General features: G+C 47.7%; 1 protein-coding gene across 1 annotated transcript in view; it reads right to left on the bottom strand.

The window, feature by feature from the left end:
* Positions 1-23,050, bottom strand: part of LOC134925762 (uncharacterized) — a 228,438-nt gene that overhangs the window by 181,966 nt on the left and 23,422 nt on the right. The window contains exon 2 of the mRNA XM_063920939.1: positions 106-204. Coding sequence (XP_063777009.1) covers positions 106-204 — 99 coding nt within the window. The remainder of the gene's footprint in view (positions 1-105; positions 205-23,050) is intronic.

Here is a 23,050-nt window from a genome sequence, read left to right as displayed (position 1 = left end):
TAGTGAGGCACGATGAATCGCAGTCACTTTAAAGTATAATCGCTAGTGATAATGATGTAATGATGAACAGGCCCCACAGTAACATCACCAGTAATTAGTAATTACCTCTGAATTTTGCCATGAGGGAAGTCCAAGTGTTTGCTGGAGGGCTTGGACCTTGTTATTATACCTGGACCAGCTTTGAATCAAACTAATTTCATCCATCTATGAGAACAAATAAATACATAATAAATAAATAAAATACAAGTAAATTAATGCACCTAAAACTGTTAAGATTTTTACATTAGAAAAAATAAGATTTTACTCACCGGTAAATCTATTTCTCGTAGTCCGTAGTGGATGCTGGGGACTCCGTAAGGACCATGGGGAATAGACGGGCTCCGCAGGAGACTGGGCACTCTATAAGAAAGATTTGGTACTATCTGGTGTGCACTGGCTCCTCCCTCTATGCCCCTCCTCCAGACCTCAGTTAGGATACTGTGCCCGGAAGAGCTGACACAATAAGGAAGGATTTTTGAATCTCGGGTAAGACTCATACCAGCCACACCAATCACACCGTATAACTCGTGATACTATACCCAGTTAACAGTATGAAATATAACTGAGCCTCTCAACAGATGGCTCAACAATAACCCTTTAGTTAGGCAATAACTATATACAAGTATTGCAGACACTCCGCACTTGGGATGGGCGCCCAGCATCCACTACGGACTACGAGAAATAGATTTACCGGTGAGTAAAATCTTATTTTCTCTAACGTCCTAGTGGATGCTGGGGACTCCGTAAGGACCATGGGGATTATACCAAAGCTCCCAAACGGGCGGGAGAGTGCGGATGACTCTGCAGCACCGAATGAGAGAACTCCAGGTCCTCCTCAGCCAGGGTATCAAATTTGTAGAATTTTGCAAACGTGTTTGCCCCTGACCAAGTAGCAGCTCGGCAAAGTTGTAAAGCCGAGACCCCTCGGGCAGCCGCCCAAGATGAGCCCACCTTCCGTGTGGAATGGGCTTTTACAGATTTAGGCTGCGGTAAGCCTACCGCAGAATGCGCCAGCTGAATAGTGCTACAAATCCAGCGCGCAATAGACTGCTTAGAAGCAGGAGCACCTATCTTGTTGGGTGCGTACAGGACAAAAAGCGAGTCAGTCTTTCTGACTCCAGCCGTCCTGGAAACATAAAGTTTCAGGGCCTTGACTACATCCAGTAACTTGGAATCCTCCAAGTCCCCAGTAGCCGCAGGCACCACAATAGGTTGGTTCAAGTGAAAAGCAGATACCACCTTAGGGAGAAACTGGGGACGAGTCCTCAATTCTGCCCTATCCATATGAAAAATCAGATAAGGGCTTTTACAAGACAAAGCCGCCAATTCTGACACACGCCTGGCCGAAGCCAAGGCCAACAACATGACCACTCTCCACGTGAGATATTTCAGATCCACAGTTTTAAGTGGTTCAAACCAATGTGATTTTAGGAAATTCAACACCACATTGAGATCCCAAGGTGCCACGGGAGGCACAAAAGGGGGCTGAATATGAAGCACTCCCTTTACAAAAGTCTGAACTTCAGGCAGTGAAGCCAGTTCTTTCTGGAAGAAAATCGACAGGGCCGAAATCTGGACTTTAATGGAACCCAATTTTAGGCCCATAGTCACTCCCGACTGTAGGAAGTGTAGAAAGCGACCCAGCTGAAATTCCTCTGTTGGGGCCTTCTGAGCCTCACACCACGCAACATATCTTCGCCAAATACGGTGATAATGGTTCGCGGTTACTTCTTTCCTGGCTTTTATTAGCGTAGGAATGGCTTCCTCCGGAATGCCCTTTTCCTTTAGGATCCGGAATTCAACCGCCATGCCGTCAAACGCAGCCGCGGTAAGTCTTGGAACAGACAGGGCCCCTGCTGCAGCAGATCCTGTCTGAGCGGTAGAGGCCATGGGTCCTCTGATATAATTTCCTGAAGTTCCGGGTACCAAGCCCTTCTTGGCCAATCCGGAACCACGAGTATCGTTCTTACTCCTCGCCTTCCTATCATTCCCAATACCTTTGGTATGAGAGGCAGAGGAGGGAACACATAAACCGACTGGTACACCCACCGTGTCACTAGAGCGTCCACAGCTATCGCCTGAGGGTCCCTTGACCTGGCGCAATATCTCTTTAGCTTTTTGTTGAGGCGGGACGCCATCATGTCCACCTGTGGCCTTTCCCAACGGTTTACCAACAGTAGGAAGACTTCTGGATGAAGTCCCCACTCTCCCGGGTGTAGGTCGTGTCTGCTGAGGAAGTCTGCTTCCCAGTTGTCCACTCCCGGAATGAACACTGCTGACAGTGTTAGTACGTGATTTTCCGCCTATCGGAGAATCCTTGTGGCTTCTGCCATTGCCATCCTGCTTCTTGTGCCGCCCTGTCGGTTCACATGGGCGACTGCCGTGATGTTGTCTGACTGGATCAGTACCGGCTGGTTTTGAAGCAGGGGTCTTGCCTGACTTAGGGCATTGTAAATGGCCCTTAGTTCCAGAATATTTATGTGTAGGGAAGTCTCCTGACTTGACCATAGTCCTTGGAAGTTTCTTCCCTGTGTGACTGCTCCCCAGCCTCGAAGGCTGGCATCCGTGGTCACCAGGACCCAGTCCTGTATGCCGAATCTGCGGCCCTCTAAAAGATGAGCACTCTGCAGCCACCACAGTAGAGACACCCTGGTCCTTGGAGACAGGGTTATCATTTGATGCATCTGAAGATGCGATCCCGACCCCTTTGTCCAAGAGGTCCCACTGGAAGGTCCTCGCATGGAACCTGCCGAATGGAATTGCTTCGTATGAAGCCACCATTTTTCCCAGGACTCGTGTGCAGCGATGCACCGATACCCGTTTTGGTTTTAGGAGGTCTCTGACTAGAGATGACAGCTCCTTGGCTTTCTCCTGCGGGAGAAACACTTTTTTCAGTTCTGTGTCCAAAATCATCCCCAGGAACAGTAAGCGAGTGGAAGGAACCAGCTGTGACTTTGGAATGTTCAGAATCCAGCCATGCTGTTGTAGCACTTCCTGAGATAGTGCTACTCCGACCAGTAACTGCTCCCTGGACCTCGCCTTTATAAGGAGATCGTCCAAGTATGGGATAATTAAAACTCCCTTTTTTCGAAGGAGTATCATCATTTCTGCCATTACCTTGGTAAACACCCTCGGTGCCGTGGACAGTCCAAACGGTAGTGTCTGGAATTGGTAATGGCAATCCTGTACCACAAATCTGAGGTACTCCTGGTGAGGAAGGTAAATAGGGACATGCAGGTAAGCATCCTTGATGTCCAGGGATACCATGTAATCCCCCTCGTCCAGGCTTGCAATAACCGCCCTGAGCGATTCCATCTTGAACTTGAATTTTGTTATGTAAGTGTTCAAGGATTTCAAATTTAAAATGGGTCTCACCGAACCGTCTGGTTTCGGTACCACAAACAGTGTGGAATAGTAGCCCCGGCCTTGTTGAAGTAGGGGTACCCTGACTATCACCTGCTGGGAATACAGCTTGTGAATGGCCTCTAGCACAGCCTCCCTGCCCGATGGAGTCATCGGTAAGGCTGATTTGAGGAAACGGCGGGGGGGCGGCGCCTCGAATTCCAGCTTGTACCCCTGAGATACTACTTGAAGGATCCAGGGATCCACCCGTGAGCGAGCCCACTGATCGCTGAAATTCTTGAGGCGGCCCCCCACCGTACCTGGCTCCGCCTGTGGAGCCCCACCGTCATGCGGCTGATTTGGAAGAAGCGGGGGAGGACTTTTGGTCCTGGGAACCAGCTGTGTGTTGCAGCTTTTTCCCCCTTCCTCTGCCTCTAGACAGAAAGGACCCGCCTTTTCCCCGCCTGTTTTTCTGGGGTCGAAAGGACTGTACTTGGTAATACGGTGCTTTCTTAGGCTGTGAGGGGACATGGGGCAAAAATGCAGACTTCCCAGCCGTTGCTGTGGAAACAAGGTCTGAGAGACCGTCCCCGAATAACTCCTCACCCTTATAAGGCAAAACTTCCATGTGCCTTTTAGAATCTGCATCTCCTGTCCACTGCCGAGTCCATAAGCCTCTCCTAGCAGAAATGGACAAAGCACTATTTCTAGATGCCAGCCGGCAGATCTCCCTCTGTGCATCTCTCATGTATAAGACCGAGTCTTTTATATGCTCTATTGTTAGCAATATAGTGTCTCTGTCTAGGGTGTCAATATTTTCCGACAGGGAATCTGACCAAGCAGCAGCAGCACTGCACATCCAGGCTGAGGCAATAGCTGGTCTCAGTATAACACCAGTGTGTGTGTAAATAGATTTTAGGATAGCCTCCTGCTTTCTATCAGCAGGTTCCTTTAGGGCGGCCGTATCCGGAGACGGTAGTGCCACCTTTTTAGACAAACGTGTGAGCGCTTTATCCACCCTAGGGGGAGTTTCCCAACGTGACCTATCCTCTGACGAGAAAGGGAACGCCATTAGTAATTTTTTTGAAATCACCAATTTTTTATCGGGGAAAGCCCACGCTTCTTCACACACCTCATTCAATTCCTCAGATGGGGGAAAAAATAAGAATTTACTTACCGATAATTCTATTTCTCATAGTCCGTAGTGGATGCTGGGGACTCCGAAAGGACCATGGGGAATAGCGGCTCCGCAGGAGACTGGGCACAAAAGTAAAAGCTTTAGGACTACCTGGTGTGCACTGGCTCCTCCCCCTATGACCCTCCTCCAAGCCTCAGTTAGGATACTGTGCCCGGACGAGCGTACACAATAAGGAAGGATTTTGAATCCCGGGTAAGACTCATACCAGCCACACCAATCACACCGTACAACTTGTGATCTGAACCCAGTTAACAGCATGATAACAGAGGAGCCTCTGAAAAGATGGCTCACAACAAATAATAACCCGATTTTTGTAACAATAACTATGTACAAGTATTGCAGACAATCCGCACTTGGGATGGGCGCCCAGCATCCACTACGGACTATGAGAAATAGAATTATCGGTAAGTAAATTCTTATTTTCTCTGACGTCCTAGTGGATGCTGGGGACTCCGAAAGGACCATGGGGATTATACCAAAGCTCCCAAACGGGCGGGAGAGTGCGGATGACTCTGCAGCACCGAATGAGAGAACTCCAGGTCCTCCTCAGCCAGGGTATCAAATTTGTAGAATTTAGCAAACGTGTTTGCCCCTGACCAAGTAGCTGCTCGGCAAAGTTGTAAAGCCGAGACCCCTCGGGCAGCCGCCCAAGATGAGCCCACTTTCCGTGTGGAATGGGCTTTTACAGATTTTGGCTATGGCAGGCCTGCCACAGAATGTGCAAGCTGAATTGTACTACAAATCCAACGAGCAATAGTCTGCTTAGAAGCAGGAGCACCCAGCTTGTTGGGTGCATACAGGATAAACAGCGAGTCAGATTTTCTGACTCCAGCCGTCCTGGAAACATATATTTTCAGGGCCCTGACTACGTCCAGCAACTTGGAATCCTCCAAGTCCCTAGTAGCCGCAGGTACCACAATAGGCTGGTTTAAGTGAAATGCTGAAACCACCTTAGGGAGAAATTGAGGACGAGTCCTCAATTCTGCCCTGTCCGTATGAAAAATTAGGTAAGGGCTTTTATAGGATAAAGCCGCCAATTCTGAGACACGCCTGGCTGAAGCCAGGGCTAACAGCATTACCACTTTCCATGTGAGATATTTTAAGTCCACAGTGGTGAGTGGTTCAAACCAATGTGATTTTAGGAACCCCAAAACTACATTGAGATCCCAAGGTGCCACTGGAGGCACAAAAGGAGGCTGTATATGCAGTACCCCCTTGACAAATGTCTGAACTTCAGGAACTGAAGCTAGTTCTTTTTGGAAGAATATCGACAGGGCCGAAATTTGAACCTTAATGGACCCTAATTTTAGGCCCATAGACAGTCCTGTTTGCAGGAAATGCAGGAAACGACCCAGTTGAAATTCCTCTGTAGGGGCCTTCCTGGCCTCACACCACGCAACATATTTACGCCAAATACGGTGATAATGTTGCACAGTTACATCCTTCCTGGCTTTGATCAGGGTAGGGATAACTTCATCCGGAATGCCTTTTTCCTTCAGGATCCGGCGTTCAACCGCCATGCCGTCAAACGCAGCCGCGGTAAGTCTTGGAACAGACAGGGTCCCTGCTGGAGCAGGTCCTTTCTTAGAGGTAGAGGCCACGGGTCTTCCGTGAGCATCTCTTGAAGTTCCGGGTACCAAGTCCTTCTTGGCCAATCCGGAGCCACGAGTATAGTCCTTACTCCTCTCCTTCTTATGATTCTCAGTACCTTGGGTATGAGAGGCAGAGGAGGGAACACATACACTGACTGGTACACCCACGGTGTTACCAGAGCGTCCACAGCTATTGCCTGAGGGTCCCTTGACCTGGCGCAATATCTGTCCAGTTTTTTGTTGAGGCGGGACGCCATCATGTCCACCTTTGGTTTTTCCCAACGGTTCACAATCATGTGGAAGACTTCTGGGTGAAGTCCCCACTTTCCCGGGGGGAGGTCGTGTCTGCTGAGGAAGTCTGCTTCCCAGTTGTCCACTCCCGGAATGAACACTGCTGATAGTGCTATCACATGATTTTCCGCCCAGCGAAGAATCCTTGCAACTTCCGTCATTGCCCTCCTGCTTCTTGTGCCGCCCTGTCTGTTTACGTGGGCGACTGCCGTGATGTTGTCCGACTGGATCAACACCGGCTGACCCTGAAGCAGAGGCCTTGCCTGACTTAGGGCATTGTAAATGGCCCTTAGTTCCAGGATATTTATGTGAAGTGACGTTTCCATGCTTGACCACAAGCCCTGGAAATTTCTTCCCTGTGTGACTGCTCCCCAGCCTCTCAGGCTGGCATCCGTGGTCACCAGGACCCAGTCCTGAATGCCGAATCTGCGGCCCTCTAGAAGATGAGCACTCTGTAACCACCACAGGAGAGACACCCTTGTCCTTGGAGACAGGGTTATCCGCTGATGCATTTGAAGATGCGATCCGGACCATTTGTCCAGCAGATCCCACTGAAAAGTTCTTGTGTGGAATCTGCCGAATGGAATCGCTTCGTAAGAAGCCACCATTTTTCCCAGGACCCTTGTGCATTGATGCACTGACACTTGGCCTGGTTTTAGGAGGTTCCTGACTAGGTCGGATAACTCCCTGGCTTTCTACTCCGGGAGAAACACCTTTTTCTGGACTGTGTCCAGAATCATCCCTAGGAACAGCAGACGTGTCGTCGGAATCAGCTGCGATTTTGGAATATTTAGGATCCACCCGTGCTGTCGTAGTACTACTTGAGATAGTGCTACTCCGACCTCTAACTGTTTTCTGAACCTTGCCCTTATCAGGAGATCGTCCAAGTAAGGGATAATTAAGACGCCTTTTCTTCGAAGAAGAATCATCATTTCGGCCATTACCTTGGTAAAGACCCGGGGTGCCGTGGACAATCCAAACGGCAGCGTCTGAAACTGATAGTGACAGTTCTGTACCACAAACCTGAGGTACCCTTGGTGAGAAGGGCAAATTGGGACATGGAGGTAAGCATCCTTGATGTCCAGAGACACCATATAGTCCCCTTCTTCCAGGTTCGCTATCACTGCTCTGAGTGACTCCATCTTGAATTTGAACCTTTGTATGTAAGTGTTCAAGGATTTCAGATTTAAAATAGGTCTCACCGAGCCGTCCGGCTTCGGTACCACAAACAGCGTGGAATAATACCCCTTTCCCTGTTGTAGGAGGGGTACCTTGATTATCACCTGCTGGGAATACAGCTTGTGAATGGCTTCCAATACCGCCTCCCTGTCGGAGGGAGACGTTGGTAAAGCAGACTTCAGGAACCGGCGAGGGGGAGACGTCTCGAATTCCAATTTGTACCCCTGAGATACTACCTGCAGGATCCAGGGGTCCACTTGCGAGTGAGCCCACTGCGCGCTGAAAATCTTGAGACGGGCCCCCACCGTGCCTGAGTCCGCTTGTAAGGCCCCAGCGTCATGCTGAGGACTTGGCAGAAGCGGGGGAGGGCTTCTGTTCCTGGGAAGAGGCTGCCTGCTGCAGTCTTTTTCCCCTTCCTCTGCCCCGGGGCAGATATGAGTGGCCTTTTGCCCGCTTGCCCTTATGGGGACGAAAGGACTGAGCCTGAAAAGACGGTGTCTTTTTCTGCTGAGAGGTGACCTGGGGTAAAAAGGTGGATTTCCCAGCCGTTGCCGTGGCCACCAGGTCCGATAGACCGACCCCAAATAACTCCTCCCCTTTATACGGCAATACTTCCATATGCCGTTTGGAATCCGCATCACCTGACCACTGTCGCGTCCATAACCCTCTTCTGGCAGAAATGGACAGCGCACTTACTCTTGATGCCAGAGTGCAAATATCCCTCTGTGCATCTCGCATATATAGAAATGCATCCTTTAAATGCTCTATAGTCAATAATATACTGTCCCTGTCCAGGGTATCAATATTTTCAGTCAGGGAATCCGACCAAGCCACCCCAGCACTGCACATCCAGGCTGAGGCGATTGCTGGTCGCAGTATAATACCAGTATGTGTGTATATACTTTTTAGGATATTTTCCAGCTTCCTATCAGCTGGTTCCTTGAGGGCGGCCGTATCAGGAGACGGTAACGCCACTTGTTTTGATAAGCGTGTGTCACGATCCGGGTATCTGGACGCCATTTCTTACCCATCAGATGCCTCCTAAGGCTGGCTCAGCGCTCCAGGACCGGATCCCATCTGTTATCCTGATGTGTACATTCCTGTATCCTCTCCTGTCACTCTGGGACGCTGTCACAGTAAACGCCATATTACACCTGGCATGGCGTCTCCCGCGGCCTCCGCCGCCGTCCCTGAACTTCTGCATGCAGAGTGTCTGAGTGGCGATTACGTCAGCCGCGGCCTCCGCTGTGTCCGCGTGGTTGGATGTGCATCTGTCAGCCTGGCGCCTCCTGTCTCCGGTGTCCGGCGCCGCCATTACTGTTTTCATTACCACATGGATTACAAACCAAACTTCCCTCCAAGTGTCTGCATGGGCGCAGCCATCTTGGATTCTGTCAGCTGATCATTTCCACCAATCTGTTCTCAGTATTGATAATCTGCATAATTGCCTAGCCAATCCCTTCCTTGCTGCAGGTATAAATACACTGTGCCTGAGCAAGGAAGGCGTCAGTGCTTTGGTTGTCAAACCTAGTTCCTGTTTGTCTCTCTCCTGTGATTGTCTTCCAGGTTCCAGCTCCTGTCTCAAGACTTCCACCATAGAGACCCGCACCAGCATTCCACCTGCGGTGTAGCCTGACTCTCCAATCCATTGTGGATTCATCTGTTTCCAGCTACAACATTACCTGCTTCCAGCTCAGCTTCCAGCAGAGTACAGCTTCCCTTAAAGGGCCGGTGTCCTTTCTACACTTTACCACTCTCCACCGGTATTATTATTTCTCCGCTCTCAAGTTCTACATTTCAGTTCATATTTCATCGCTCCCAAGTTCATTTATTATTTAACTGGTTCCAGCCAGTATCCACTCCGTGCTAACAACAGTCTGGTTCCAGCCAGTATCCACAGCAGCTGTTTTATCTTCAGCAACCCAGCTTTTCCTGGAACACCAGCTGGCACAATCCTGGGTTATCTCCATTGCTACAGTCGGGCCTGGTAAGGACTTTCCATCTAGAAGATCATAAGAACTATCTCACACTACCAGTGCCCTGTGGCTCCTGCCATCCTGTAGTACCCAGGAACTGTATTTATTCTTTGCTGACTTTTACGTTTTCTTTTACTGCTGCTGTGTTGCGGAGTTGTCATAATAAACATCATTGACTTTTATCCAAGTTGTCGTGGTCACGCCTTCGGGCAGTTATTATTCATGTTACTTACATGTCCAGGGGTCTGATACAACCTCCCAGGTTCCGGTACATCTCAGCCCCTACAACTGAGGCTGCCTCCCGTCAGCTTAGGCCCTCAGTTGTGACAGTAAGCACTGACCTAATGAATCCAGCCGGAGACCAGGATCAAGCGGCCAGGCCGATGCAAGAACTGGCAGCCCGACTAGAACATCAGGAGGCTGCACAGGGCCACATCATCCGCTGTCTCCAGGATCTCTCTACTCGGCTGGATGGGATTCAGACAACTCTCCGTGGATCAGGCGCGTCTGGTGCGTCAACCACAGTGACTCCAGCTATAACCCCACCCACCTTACCCATTTCTGCTCCACGTCTTCATCTTCCAACGCCAGCAAAATTTGACGGATCTCCAAGATTCTGCAGGGGATTTCTCAACCAGTGTGAGATTCAGTTTGAGCTACAACCTGGCAATTTTCCCAGTGACCGTACAAAAATTGCCTACATTATTTCTCTTCTCAGTGGCTCAGCCCTTGATTGGGCATCACCGTTATGGGAGAGGTCCGACACCCTGCTATCTTCCTACACTGCCTTCGTGTCAACATTCAGGCGCATCTTCGACGAGCCAGGCCGGGTAACCTCAGCTTCATCCGAGATTCTCCGTTTACGCCAGGGGTCACGTACTGTAGGACAATATCTGATACAGTTCCAGATCCTGGCATCCGAACTGGCATGGAACGACGAGGCCCTGTATGCTGCATTCTGGCATGGCTTATCTGAGCGTATTAAAGATGAGTTAGCTACCAGAGACTTACCTTCTAAGTTAGATGAGCTAATCTCACTCTGCACGAAAGTTGATTTACGTTTCAGAGAGAGAGCAACTGAGCGTGGAAGATCATCTGCTCCAAAATCTTCTGCTCCTCCTCCTCGTCAACTGTCACCATCTAAAGATGAGCCTATGCAACTTGGCCGTTCCCGTTTAACTCCTGCTGAGCGCCGAAGACGTCTCTCCGAGTTTCTCTGTCTCTATTGTGCAGCTCCGTCTCACACCATTAATGCCTGTCCCAAACGTCCGGGAAACTCCAAATCCTAGCTCGCCAAGGAGAGGGCAGGCTAGGAGTAATGATCTCCTCTCCATCTCCTCAAGATTGTAATCTCCCAGTCTCGCTTCAAGTTGCTCAACGTTATCGGAACGTCATTGCCCTCCTTGATTCCGGAGCAGCTGGGAACTTTATTACCGAAGCCTATGTTAAACGGTGGTCCCTACCCACCGAGAGACTTCCTTCGTCCATTTCTTTAACTGCCGTGGATGGCAGCAAAATTTTTGATGCAGTTATTTCTTTAAGGACTCTACCAGTTCGTCTGAGAGTGGGAGTTCTTCATTCCGAACTTATTTCTTTTTTAGTGATTCCAAGAGCCACACATCCTGTGGTCCTGGGCCTTCCATGGCTCCGTCTTCACAATCCTACAATTGATTGGACGACTACGCAAATCCTGGCATGGGGTTCCTCCTGTGCTGAGACATGTTTGTTTAAAGTATTGCCTGTCTGTTCTTCCTCCCCCAGGTCGTCTGATGTTCCACCTCCTCCATATCAAGATTTCACGGATGTGTTCAGTAAAGCTTCTGCTGATATCCTTCCTCCTCATAGAGAATGGGACTGTCCGATTGATCTCGTTCCAGGGAAGGTTCCACCTCGAGGCCGAACTTATCCGTTGTCTCTGCCTGAGACGCATTCTATGGAGGAATATATTAAAGAGAACCTAGCAAAGGGGTTCATTCGACCTTCTTCTTCTCCAGCCGGCGCAGGCTTCTTTTTTGTAAAAAAGAAAGATGGTGGTCTGCGGCCGTGCATCGACTACAGAGGTTTGAATGACATTACCATCAAGAACCGTTATCCTTTACCCCTGATTACTGAGCTCTTTGACAGAGTTAGCGGAGCTACCATCTTTACAAAGCTGGACTTGCGAGGTGCATACAATCTCATCCGGATCCGTGAGGGTGACGAGTGGAAGACCGCCTTTAACACCCGTGACGGACATTATGAGTACCTCGTCATGCCCTTCGGATTGAGCAATGCTCCAGCTGTCTTCCAGCATTTTGTCAATGAGATCTTCAGAGACATTCTATACCGTCATGTCGTGGTCTATCTAGACGATATCCTCATTTTTGCCAACGATTTAGAGGAACATCGTTTTTGGGTTAAAGAGGTTCTGTCCCGTCTCCGTGTCAATCATCTCTATTGCAAATTAGAAAAATGCGTCTTTGAAGTCAAGTCCATTCCGTTTCTAGGGTACATTGTGTCCGGTTCCGGACTAGAGATGGATCCTGAGAAACTACAAGCAATCCAAAATTGGCCGGTACCCTTAACCCTCAAAGGGGTCCAGAGGTTCTTAGGGTTCGCCAACTATTACCGAAAGTTTATACGAGACTTTTCCACCATTGTGGCGCCTATTACTGCTTTCACTAAGAAGGGTGCTAACCCGTCCAAGTGGTCTGAAGAAGCCATGCAAGCATTTCATCTTTTAAAACAAAGGTTCATCTCTGCGCCTGTTCTGAAACAGCCTGACATCGACTCTCCTTTCATCTTAGAGGTGGATGCCTCCTCCGTTGGAGTAGGAGCGGTGTTATCTCAGAGGGCTAAAGATGGCCATTTACACCCTTGCAGTTTCTTCTCCCGGAAGTTCTCCCCAGCTGAGCGCAACTATGCCATTGGCGACCAGGAGTTGCTAGCCATCAAGCTCGCTCTAGAAGAGTGGAGGTATCTGTTGGAGGGAGCTTCTCATTCAATCACCATACTTACAGACCACAAGAACCTTTTATACCTGAAGGGCGCACAATGTCTCAACCCTCGTCAGGCCAGATGGGCACTTTTCTTTTCCAGGTTCGACTTTAAACTCCAGTTCTGTCCGGGCTCTCAGAATCGCAAGGCCGATGCCCTTTCCCGCTCATGGGAGCAAGAAAATGAGTCAGAGTCTTCAGACAAGCATCCTATTATAAATCCGTTGGCATTCTCCACGGTAGGGATGGACTCTACGCCCCCATCAGGGAAAAGTTTTGTGAAGCCGATGCTAAGGAAGAAGCTCATGCATTGGGCCCATGCTTCCCGTTTTGCCGGACATACAGGTATCCAAAAAACCCTGGAGTTTATCTCTAGGTCCTATTGGTGGCCAACTCTGAAAAAGGACGTCTTGGAGTTTATTGCATCTTGCCCAAAGTGTGCCCAACATAAAGTATCCCGCCAGTCGCCTGCGGGGCAACTGGTTCCACTATCCGTTCCCCGTCGACCATGGACCCACTTGTCGATGGATTTCATTACAGACTTACCCATGTGCAACAAGTTCAATACCATCTGGGTGGTAGTTGACCGGTTCACCAAGATGGCACACTTCATTCCTCTCACCGGTCTTCCGTCAGCTTCCAAGTTGGCTCAAGTATTCATACAAGAGATCTTCCGACTCCACGGTCTTCCTGAAGAAATTATCTCAGATCGAGGAGTTCAATTCACAGCCAAATTCTGGCGAAGTTTATGTCAAGTCCTCCAAGTCAAGCTAAAGTTTTCCACGGCTTACCATCCTCAGACCAATGGTCAAACCGAGAGGGTGAATCAGGACTTGGAGGCCTTCCTCCGCATCTATGTGTCCTCCTCTCAAGATGACTGGGTTCAATTACTTCCCTGGGCCGAGTTCTGTCATAACAACCAGTATCATTCTTCATCTGCTTCAACACTATTCTTCACTAACTTTGGATTCCACCCTAAAGTCCCTGAGTTCCAACCGCTTCCAGCAACTTCTGTCCCCGCAGTGGATATCACCTTGCATCAGTTTGCCAATATCTGGAAGAGCGTACGATCAGCTCTGCTCAAGGCATCGTTCAGGTACAAGAAGTTTGCGGATAAGAAGCGTCGAGCAGTTCCTGCTCTCAAGGTGGGTGATCGGGTATGGTTATCCACGAAGAATTTGAGGTTAAGAGTTCCCAGTATGAAGTTTGCACCTCGCTATATCGGTCCTTTCAAGATTGAACAAGTCATCAATCCTGTTGCTTACAGACTCCAGTTGCCTCCCTTCTTAAAAATACCCAGGACATTCCATGTTTCCCTGTTGAAACCGCTGATCTTGAATCGGTTTCATTCCTCACTTCCTCCAACTCCGAAAGTCCAAACTCAACGAGGCGTTGAGTATGAAGTGGCCAAGATCCTGGACTTACGTCACCGTTACGGTCAACTACAATATCTTATTGACTGGAAGGGTTATGGTCCTGAGGAACGTTCATGGACCAATGCTTCTGATGTCCATGCTCCTGCCTTGGTCCGGAGATTCCATTCCAAGTTTCCTCAAAAGCCAAAGAAGTGTCCTGGGGCCACTCCTAAAGGGGGGGGGTGCTGTCACGATCCGGGTATCTGGACGCCATTTCTTACCCATCAGATGCCTCCTAAGGCTGGCTCAGCGCTCCAGGACCGGATCCCATCTGTTATCCTGATGTGTACATTCCTGTATCCTCTCCTGTCACTCTGGGACGCTGTCACAGTAAACGCCATATTACACCTGGCATGGCGTCTCCCGCGGCCTCCGCCGCCGTCCCTGAACTTCTGCATGCAGAGTGTCTGAGTGGCAATTACGTCAGCCGCGGCCTCCGCTGTGTCCGCGTGGTTGGATGTGCATCTGTCAGCCTGGCGCCTCCTGTCTCCGGTGGCCGGCGCCGCCATTACTGTTTTCATTACCACATGGATTACAAACCAAACTTCCCTCCAAGTGTCTGCATGGGCGCAGCCATCTTGGATTCTGTCAGCTGATCATTTCCACCAATCTGTTCTCAGTATTGATAATCTGCATAATTGCCTAGCCAATCCCTTCCTTGCTGCAGGTATAAATACACTGTGCCTGAGCAAGGAAGGCGTCAGTGCTTTGGTTGTCAAACCTAGTTCCTGTTTGTCTCTCTCCTGTGATTGTCTTCCAGGTTCCAGCTCCTGTCTCAAGACTTCCACCATAGAGACCCGCACCAGCATTCCACCTGCGGTGTAGCCTGACTCTCCAATCCATTGTGGATTCATCTGTTTCCAGCTACAACATTACCTGCTTCCAGCTCAGCTTCCAGCAGAGTACAGCTTCCCTTAAAGGGCCGGTGTCCTTTCTACACTTTACCACTCTCCACCGGTATTATTATTTCTCCGCTCTCAAGTTCTACATTTCAGTTCATATTTCATCGCTCCCAAGTTCATTTATTATTTAACTGGTTCCAGCCAGTATCCACTCCGTGCTAACAACAGTCTGGTTCCAGCCAGTATCCACAGCAGCTGTTTTATCTTCAGCAACCCAGATTTTCCTGGAACACCAGCTGGCACAATCCTGGGTTATCTCCATTGCTACAGTCGGGCCTGGTAAGGACTTTCCATCTAGAAGATCATAAGAACTATCTCACACTACCAGTGCCCTGTGGCTCCTGCCATCCTGTAGTACCCAGGAACTGTATTTATTCTTTGCTGACTTTTACGTTTTCTTTTACTGCTGCTGTGTTGCGGAGTTGTCATAATAAACATCATTGACTTTTATCCAAGTTGTCGTGGTCACGCCTTCGGGCAGTTATTATTCATGTTACTTACATGTCCAGGGGTCTGATACAACCTCCCAGGTTCCGGTACATCTCAGCCCCTACAACTGAGGCTGCCTCCCGTCAGCTTAGGCCCTCAGTTGTGACAGCGTGTGAGCGCCTTATCTACCCTAGGGGGTGTTTCCCAACGCGCCCTAACCTCTGGCGGGAAAGGGTATAATGCCAATAATTTTTTAGAAATTAGCAGTTTTTTATCGGGGGAAACCCACGCTTCATCACACACCTCATTTAATTCATCTGATTCAGGAAAAACTACGGGTAGTTTTTTCACACCCCACATAATACCCTTTTTTGTGGTACTTGTAGTATCAGAAATGTTCAAAACCTCCTTCATTGCCGTGATCATGTAACGTGTGGCCCTACTGGAAAATACGTTTGTTTCCTCACCGTCGACACTGGAGTCAGTGTCCGTGTCTGGGTCTGTGTCGACCATCTGAGGTAACGGGCGCTTTAGAGCCCCTGACGGTGTTTGAGACGCCTGTACAGGTAATAACTGATTTGCCGGCTGTCTCATGTCGTCAACAGTCTTTTGTAAAGTGCTGACACTATCACGTAATTCCTTCCATAAGACCATCCAGTCAGGTGTCGACTCCCTAGGGGGTGACATCACTATTACAGGCAATTGCTCTGCCTCCATACCATTTTCCTCCTCATACATGTCGACACAACGTACCGACACACAGCACACACACAGGGAATGCTCTGATAGAGGACAGGACCGCACTAGCCCTTTGGGGAGACAGAGGGAGAGTTTGCCAGCACACACCAGAGCGCTATATATATATATATATATACAGGGATAACCTTATATAAGTGTTTTTCCCTTATATAGCTGCTGTATAGATTTATCTGCCAAATTAGTGCCCCCCCTCTCTTGTTTTACCCTGTTTCTGTAGTGCAGGACTGCAGGGGAGAGTCAGGGAGCTTCCCTCCAACGGAGCTGTGAGGAAAAATGGCGCCAGTGTGCTGAGGAGATAGGCTCCGCCCCCTTCTCAGCGGCCTTTCTCCCGCTTTTTTAAGGAAAAATAGGCAGGGGTTAAATGCATCCATATAGCCCAGGAGCTATATGTGATGTATTTTTTGCCATATAAGGTGTTTTTATTGCGTCTCAGGGCGCCCCCCCCAGCGCCCTGCACCCTCAGTGACCGGAGTGTGAAGTGTGCTGAGAGCAATGGCGCACAGCTGCGGTGCTGTGCGCTACCTTATTGAAGACAGGACGTCTTCTGCCGCCGATTTTCCGGACCTCTTCAGTCTTCTGGCTCTGTAAGGGGGCCGGCGGCGCGGCTCTGGGACCCATCCATGGCTGGGCCTGTGATCGTCCCTCTGGAGCTAATGTCCAGTAGCCTAAGAAGCCCAATCCACTCTGCACGCAGGTGAGTTCGCTTCTTCTCCCCTTAGTCCCTCGGTGCAGTGAACCTGTTGCCAGCAGGATTCACTGAAAATAAAAAACCTATACTTAAACTTTTTACTAAGCAGCTCAGGAGAGCCACCTAGTGAGCACCCTTCTCGTTCGGGCACAAAAATCTAACTGAGGCTTGGAGGAGGGTCATAGGGGGAGGAGCCAGTGCACACCAGGTAGTCCTAAAGCTTTTACTTTTGTGCCCAGTCTCCTGCGGAGCCGCTATTCCCCATGGTCCTTTCGGAGTCCCCAGCATCCACTAGGACGTCAGAGAAACTATAGGTAGTTTTTTCTCCCCAAACATAATACCCTTCTTTGAGGTACCCGGGTTTATATCAGTAAGGTGTAATACCTCTTTCATTGCCTCAATCATGCCACAAATGGCCCTAGTGGACATTAAATTTGACTCATCGTCGTCGACACTTGCATCAGTATCCGTGTCGACATCTGTGTCTGCCATCTGAGGTAGTGGTCGTTTCAGGGCCCCTGACGGCCTTTGAATCGTCTGGACAGGCACGAGCTGAGAAGCCGGCTGTCCCGCATTTGGCATGTCGTCAAATTTTTTATGTAAGGAGTCGACACTTGCACGTAATTCCTTCCATAAATCCATCCACTCAGGTGTCTGCCCCGCAGGGGGTGACATCACATTAATAGGCATCTGCTCCGCCTCCACATAAGTCTCCTCATCAAACATGTCGACACAGCCGTACCGACACACCGCACACACACACAGGGAATGCTCTTACAAGGAGACAGGACCCCACAAAAGCCCTTTGGGGAGACAGAGAGAAAGTATGCCAGCACACACCAGAGCGCTATAATAATACAGGGACTAACTGAATTATGACCCTTTATAGCTGCTTATTATATTAAACTGCGCCCAAATTTAGTGCCCCCCTCTCTTTTTTACCCTTTCCGTAGTGTAGACTGCAGGGGAGAGTCAGGGAGCTTCCTTCCAGCGGAACTGTGAGGGAATAATGGCGCCAGTGTGCTGAGGGAGAAGGCTCCGCCCCTTTTTCGGCGGCCTTTCTCCCGCTTTTTTCTGTAATTCTGGCAGGGGTAATTACCACATATATAGCCTCTGGGACTATATATTGTGGTTATTTTGCCAGCCAAGGTGATATTATTGCTGCTCAGGGCACCCCCCCCCCAGCGCCCTGCACCCTCAGTGACCGAAGTGTGAAGTGTGTATGAGGAGCAATGGCGCACAGCTGCAGTGCTGTGCGCTACCTTGGTGAAGACTGAAGTCTTCTGCCGCCGATTTTCCGGACCATCTTCATGCTTCTGGCTCTGTAAGGGGGACGGCGGTGCGGCTCCGGGAACGAACACCAAGGACGAGTCCTGCGGTCGATCCCTCTGGAGCTAATGGTGTCCAGTAGCCTAAGAAGCCCAAGCTAGCTGCAAGCAGGTAGGTTCGCTTCTTCTCCCCTTAGTCCCACGATGCAGTGAGCCTGTTGCCAGCAGGTCTCACTGAAAATAAAAAACCTAATTTAAACTTTCTTTCTAGCAGCTCAGGAGAGCTCCTAGTGTGCAACCAGCTCGGGCCGGGCACAGAAATCTAACTGAGGTCTGGAGGAGGGGCATAGAGGGAGGAGCCAGTGCACACCAGATAGTACCAAATCTTTCTTATAGAGTGCCCAGTCTCCTGCGGAGCCCGTCTATTCCCCATGGTCCTTACGGAGTCCCCAGCATCCACTAGGACGTTAGAGAAATCACATGTGTTTCTTATAAACGAAACCCCATACATTTTACCCTGCATGTGATAGGACTTAAGTGCTGTATACTTTCATTTCAGTGGTCTCAGCGATATAACTAGCCACGGCATCTTTTGCAATAACCATGTGTACTCTCTGCAGACTGTACCCAGATAAAACTACTGTATATACTGTATATCGCTTCCTGACATATATTTGCATAGTTTATTCAGTATTTACCCATTTTGATGACTCAAATTACCTCTGGCCTGGAAATGGTTTGCCTAGATGGTTATTAAAGGTGCTATTGTCGATTGTGCATTCTGATTCAAAAATGTAATCATCATTTTTAAGTTTGTATAGTCTACAATACAGGACACCCTAAGAGGATTTCCACCAACCACTAAATGCTAATAAAATCTGCTGAATCTCACATTTTAAAACTTGGAGTAATCAAAATAATTTTTTTACAGATATTACACCACAATTTCATCAATAATCACAAATCAGTAATTTGTATTATTCCGACTATAACCATAGTAGAACAACAGGCTCATCCTCGCAGCTGTCGGCAGATACCCCCCCCACCCAAGAAAAGGACATGACACGCTTGCGTTTCTTCAACCACTCCACGTTAACTCCCCATTAACACCTCCAGAAGGTCACTTCCTGTCAATCACTTCTCCCTGAAATCCTCATTGAGCGCGTGATCGCAGCGGCAACTTGGCGCATGCGCATTGTGATCCAGGCACAGTCTGCCGATAATCCCTCCGTTGCATGAACATCGTCCATTGCAACAAACATGAATTAGGACCAATGTTCCCTGCAAACTCCACAAAATCAATCCAATAAACTCTATTTGATGTTGGAGGGCATGTGGACAGGAACCGTGCCAAATATGGGGTGGAGGAGCCCTTAAATAAACAATTCTGAAATGAAATTCACAATTTATTTAACAGAATAACAGAATATCATTCCCAAAATGTTCTTCTTTTCACTAATAAGCCATCTAATCCCAAATAACTCTACACGAACCATTTCCTATGTACCTCGCAATTATTAATTGCCTCACACTGGAAAAACATCAAAAATATGGGAATTGTATAATCTAGAATCAATAGCTAACAAATGAAAATATACTTATGATAACTTTTACTCTATTTTGTCTCCCTGGCATGAACATTTGATTCCCAACATAGAAAACTAGACATTATACATATATTTATTATATAACAATTATTATAGACTATAATTATTAACCTTAACTTTTCCTTTCACCACATCCCTGACATTTTCATTTTTTATTTACTTCAATCACTTGAATAACCTCTGTTTACCCCCGCAGGACCGGACCTAGGCCCTGTCCTCTGATATTGTCCTATGCTTAAGCCATACTTGCCTACACTCAGTGGACAATTTTCCATTAGGCACATAAGGCACATGCCTAGGGGTAGCACTTGGATGCTTGTGTTGGAACTTTCAGCCCAAAAAGAACCAGTAACTGCAAAATATTTCCACTGTACTGTATGTACATATGCCATCTTGCGTGGGGTGTAAATGGGTAGGACATGCACATACTGCCCCTGTAAGCTGTCCTACTTAATAAATATGTATACATAATTTAAAGGAAAAAAAAGTCATAGTGGCTTTTTATTATTATTCTATTAAATTGGGTATCCTAAAATCAATAAAAATAATAAAATTAATGAGGCGGGGGCATCCGTTACTGTTGTGCCTAGGGGCACCCACACCCATAAATCCGCCCCTGTCTCCACTGTATTACTCGCCAAGGCTTTGTACATCTGCCCCAGTCTTTTGGAAAGTTAATTACGTGGAAGGTGGGCACTGAGGTGATGTAAAGGGTAGCGGCCTCCAGCTCCCACCCTCAAGCCAAGGAGTGTAGTCAGTGGATGGAAAAATGACAGGTTGACAAGACATTGACAACAGCGCTTCCTGCTGGTTGCTGTGTGATAGTGCAAGATTCCTACAGTTCTAGGTCTCCCATCCAGAGCACTGATAGGGGTTTTGCTGGTTAGTTTCCCAGCTAAGAGCAGAATCAGGCTCTGCTTGGGCACCAGAACTGTAGGCAACAACAGCTTCTCATTTGGTAATTTTCACCTTTCATTATGCATCATGATTCACGTCCATACAGTATTATGTTGAAGATATTTGTTGTTTTGAAAAATAAATTCCAATGTTTATAATGGGACAATGAGATGCAAATACTAGTACATTGACCCTTCTGATGCATTGACAGTACAAAAGTATGTGATTTACAGTGTTTGTTTTAAAAGTAAATTAATATATCCTTTGAATTATTATTATTATCATTATTATTATTATTATTATTATTATTATTAGTAGTAGTAGTAGTAGTAGTAGCAGCAGCATAATCAGTAGCAGTAGTATGATGATGATTTTTATTATTATTATTATTATTATTATCATCATTATTATTATCATCATCCTTTTTTATCTGTTCCTCCACATACACTCAGTAGCATTACACTATACATAATAGGGGGGGGGGCACTGTCAGACTGGGCCATAGGGGCATAGGGGACCCCCCGCCAGTGGGCCCCACTGCTTGAGGGCCAACACCCTCCTCTAGAGGCTTTACTTGAATTATACATATATTACACCATACTGCACAGGATTAGGGTGTATTAACTACAGTGCATTGGTGTTATTAATCTGCTACATTATCATGCAAGCTGTAGCAGTATGTACTATATATACCCCTAAGAATGGGCCCCTACCACTGCAATCCCCCGATGGGCCCTTCATGCCCCAGTCCAACACTGATAGGGGTAGATGTACTTAGCCCTGGAGAGTGATAAAGTACCAGCCAATCAGCTCCTAACCGCTATGATGTAATTTTATAGACATGCCCTTGCTCCGCCCATACCTATTATAACCCCCCTCCATCATGCCCCCGCCATGGTCACCGCCAAGATGAGCTGGCTGCCTCTTCCAGGGGGAGGCATCCTGAATATTGGTAAGTATAGCGTAGGTTTACCATACTATCCCTTTAATCCGTAACACTCATGAATTACACAGGTTCTGTGGCAGCTTGACTTCAAGCCCGCATTTCAGGTGGTTTTAATCAGCCACAGAACCTGTGTAATCTATGAGTGTCCCGGCTGTATGGTATGGTAAGCCTACCTATGCTGCCTAAAGGTGCATACACACGGTGACATAATGGAGGGAATTCAAATGTTTGAAAAGTCAGTTGGGTGTCTGTTTTTTCCTATCTAATAGACACGAAAAAAACAGACACCCAACCGACTTTTCAAACAATTGAATATCCCCCATTGACTCCGTTTTTGACTTTGCAATTCCCCCTGAACTCTTGGGAGCCATGAACCACCGATATTGACTATTTTTACTTGAGATTTTGACTATGTGAGATTTTGACTATGTGCCAATTTTGACTATACTATGTGCTAGATTGTACACAATAGAGATAAGATTGACTTGTCTGCACAGTCTATTTTTTCTTGTGATACCGATCCCACAGGAGCGCGCATCGGTATCGCAAGCTGTATACAACCGGGGCTATTTGCACTAACTTTCCTTACGATTTTGACTATATAGCAGTGGTTTCCAAACTTTTTTGAATCACGGCACCCTAGAGTATCAGAATTTTTTTCACGGCACCCCTAGACCAAAAGTTTCTTATTGAGAAATTTAGAAATAAATATTTATTTAGGTAAATTGTATTTATATGTCAACCTTAGGCTCAATTGTGTGATGAGGGACAAGATTTGCTTCTGTTTGTCCCCATATTGTATGACTGACAGCCACCAGCACTGGTTTTGCCTATTATATTGACCATAAATAATTTGAATTGGTCCTTGACCACCAATCCAAGGCACCCCTGCAAGTGTTCCGAGGCACCCCAGGCAGACACGGCACACAGTTTGGGAACCACTGCTATATAGTCAAAATCGTCCTGTTACATCGCACCGTGTGTATGTACCTTTACCCTGTATAATAAAAACGATTTCGGCAGAAACCTGGGGTCAATTGAGTAACAGCAATCACACTCATTTTCACAGAAAGGGGGCTGCTAAAAGAGAAGAGTCACTGCCCTAGTTACTAATCGTTACCAGCAATTAATGGCTCACAATGCTTCTACAGTTCTAAAATAGGCCAAACTGGCCCCTACTCAGTGAATTTTCAAATGAGAAATGTGTTTATTTCCACTTCTTGGATTTCACTCAAATTGACAAATTAACCAGGTCTCAGAGTCCAAAAAATGTTTATAGGGTGTTTTTTAACAAATGATGTTACTAATAAAAGAGTGTGCTGCAAAGCTGGTCATCAAGAAGCAGTTTCAGCTAATTACAGAGCTTGAGTAAGAATTACTTGTTCATATGTCATTACGTCCCTCTGGAAAATTGTGTTTCCATTATGTATTTATAAGGTGACAGCAGCTCTGCTGTACTGTAATGGAGTGATAAGTAGCAAACCATCTCCTACATTTTCTCTGTTTAGTAGGCATAAAGGGGTTTCTGTAGCAGGTAACTGTGGAAT

The sequence above is a fragment of the Pseudophryne corroboree genome, chromosome 1 (assembly GCF_028390025.1).
Source record: "Pseudophryne corroboree isolate aPseCor3 chromosome 1, aPseCor3.hap2, whole genome shotgun sequence".
Classification (NCBI taxonomy): Eukaryota; Metazoa; Chordata; class Amphibia; order Anura; family Myobatrachidae; genus Pseudophryne; species Pseudophryne corroboree.
This window is presented reverse-complemented; position numbering and strand designations above follow the sequence as displayed.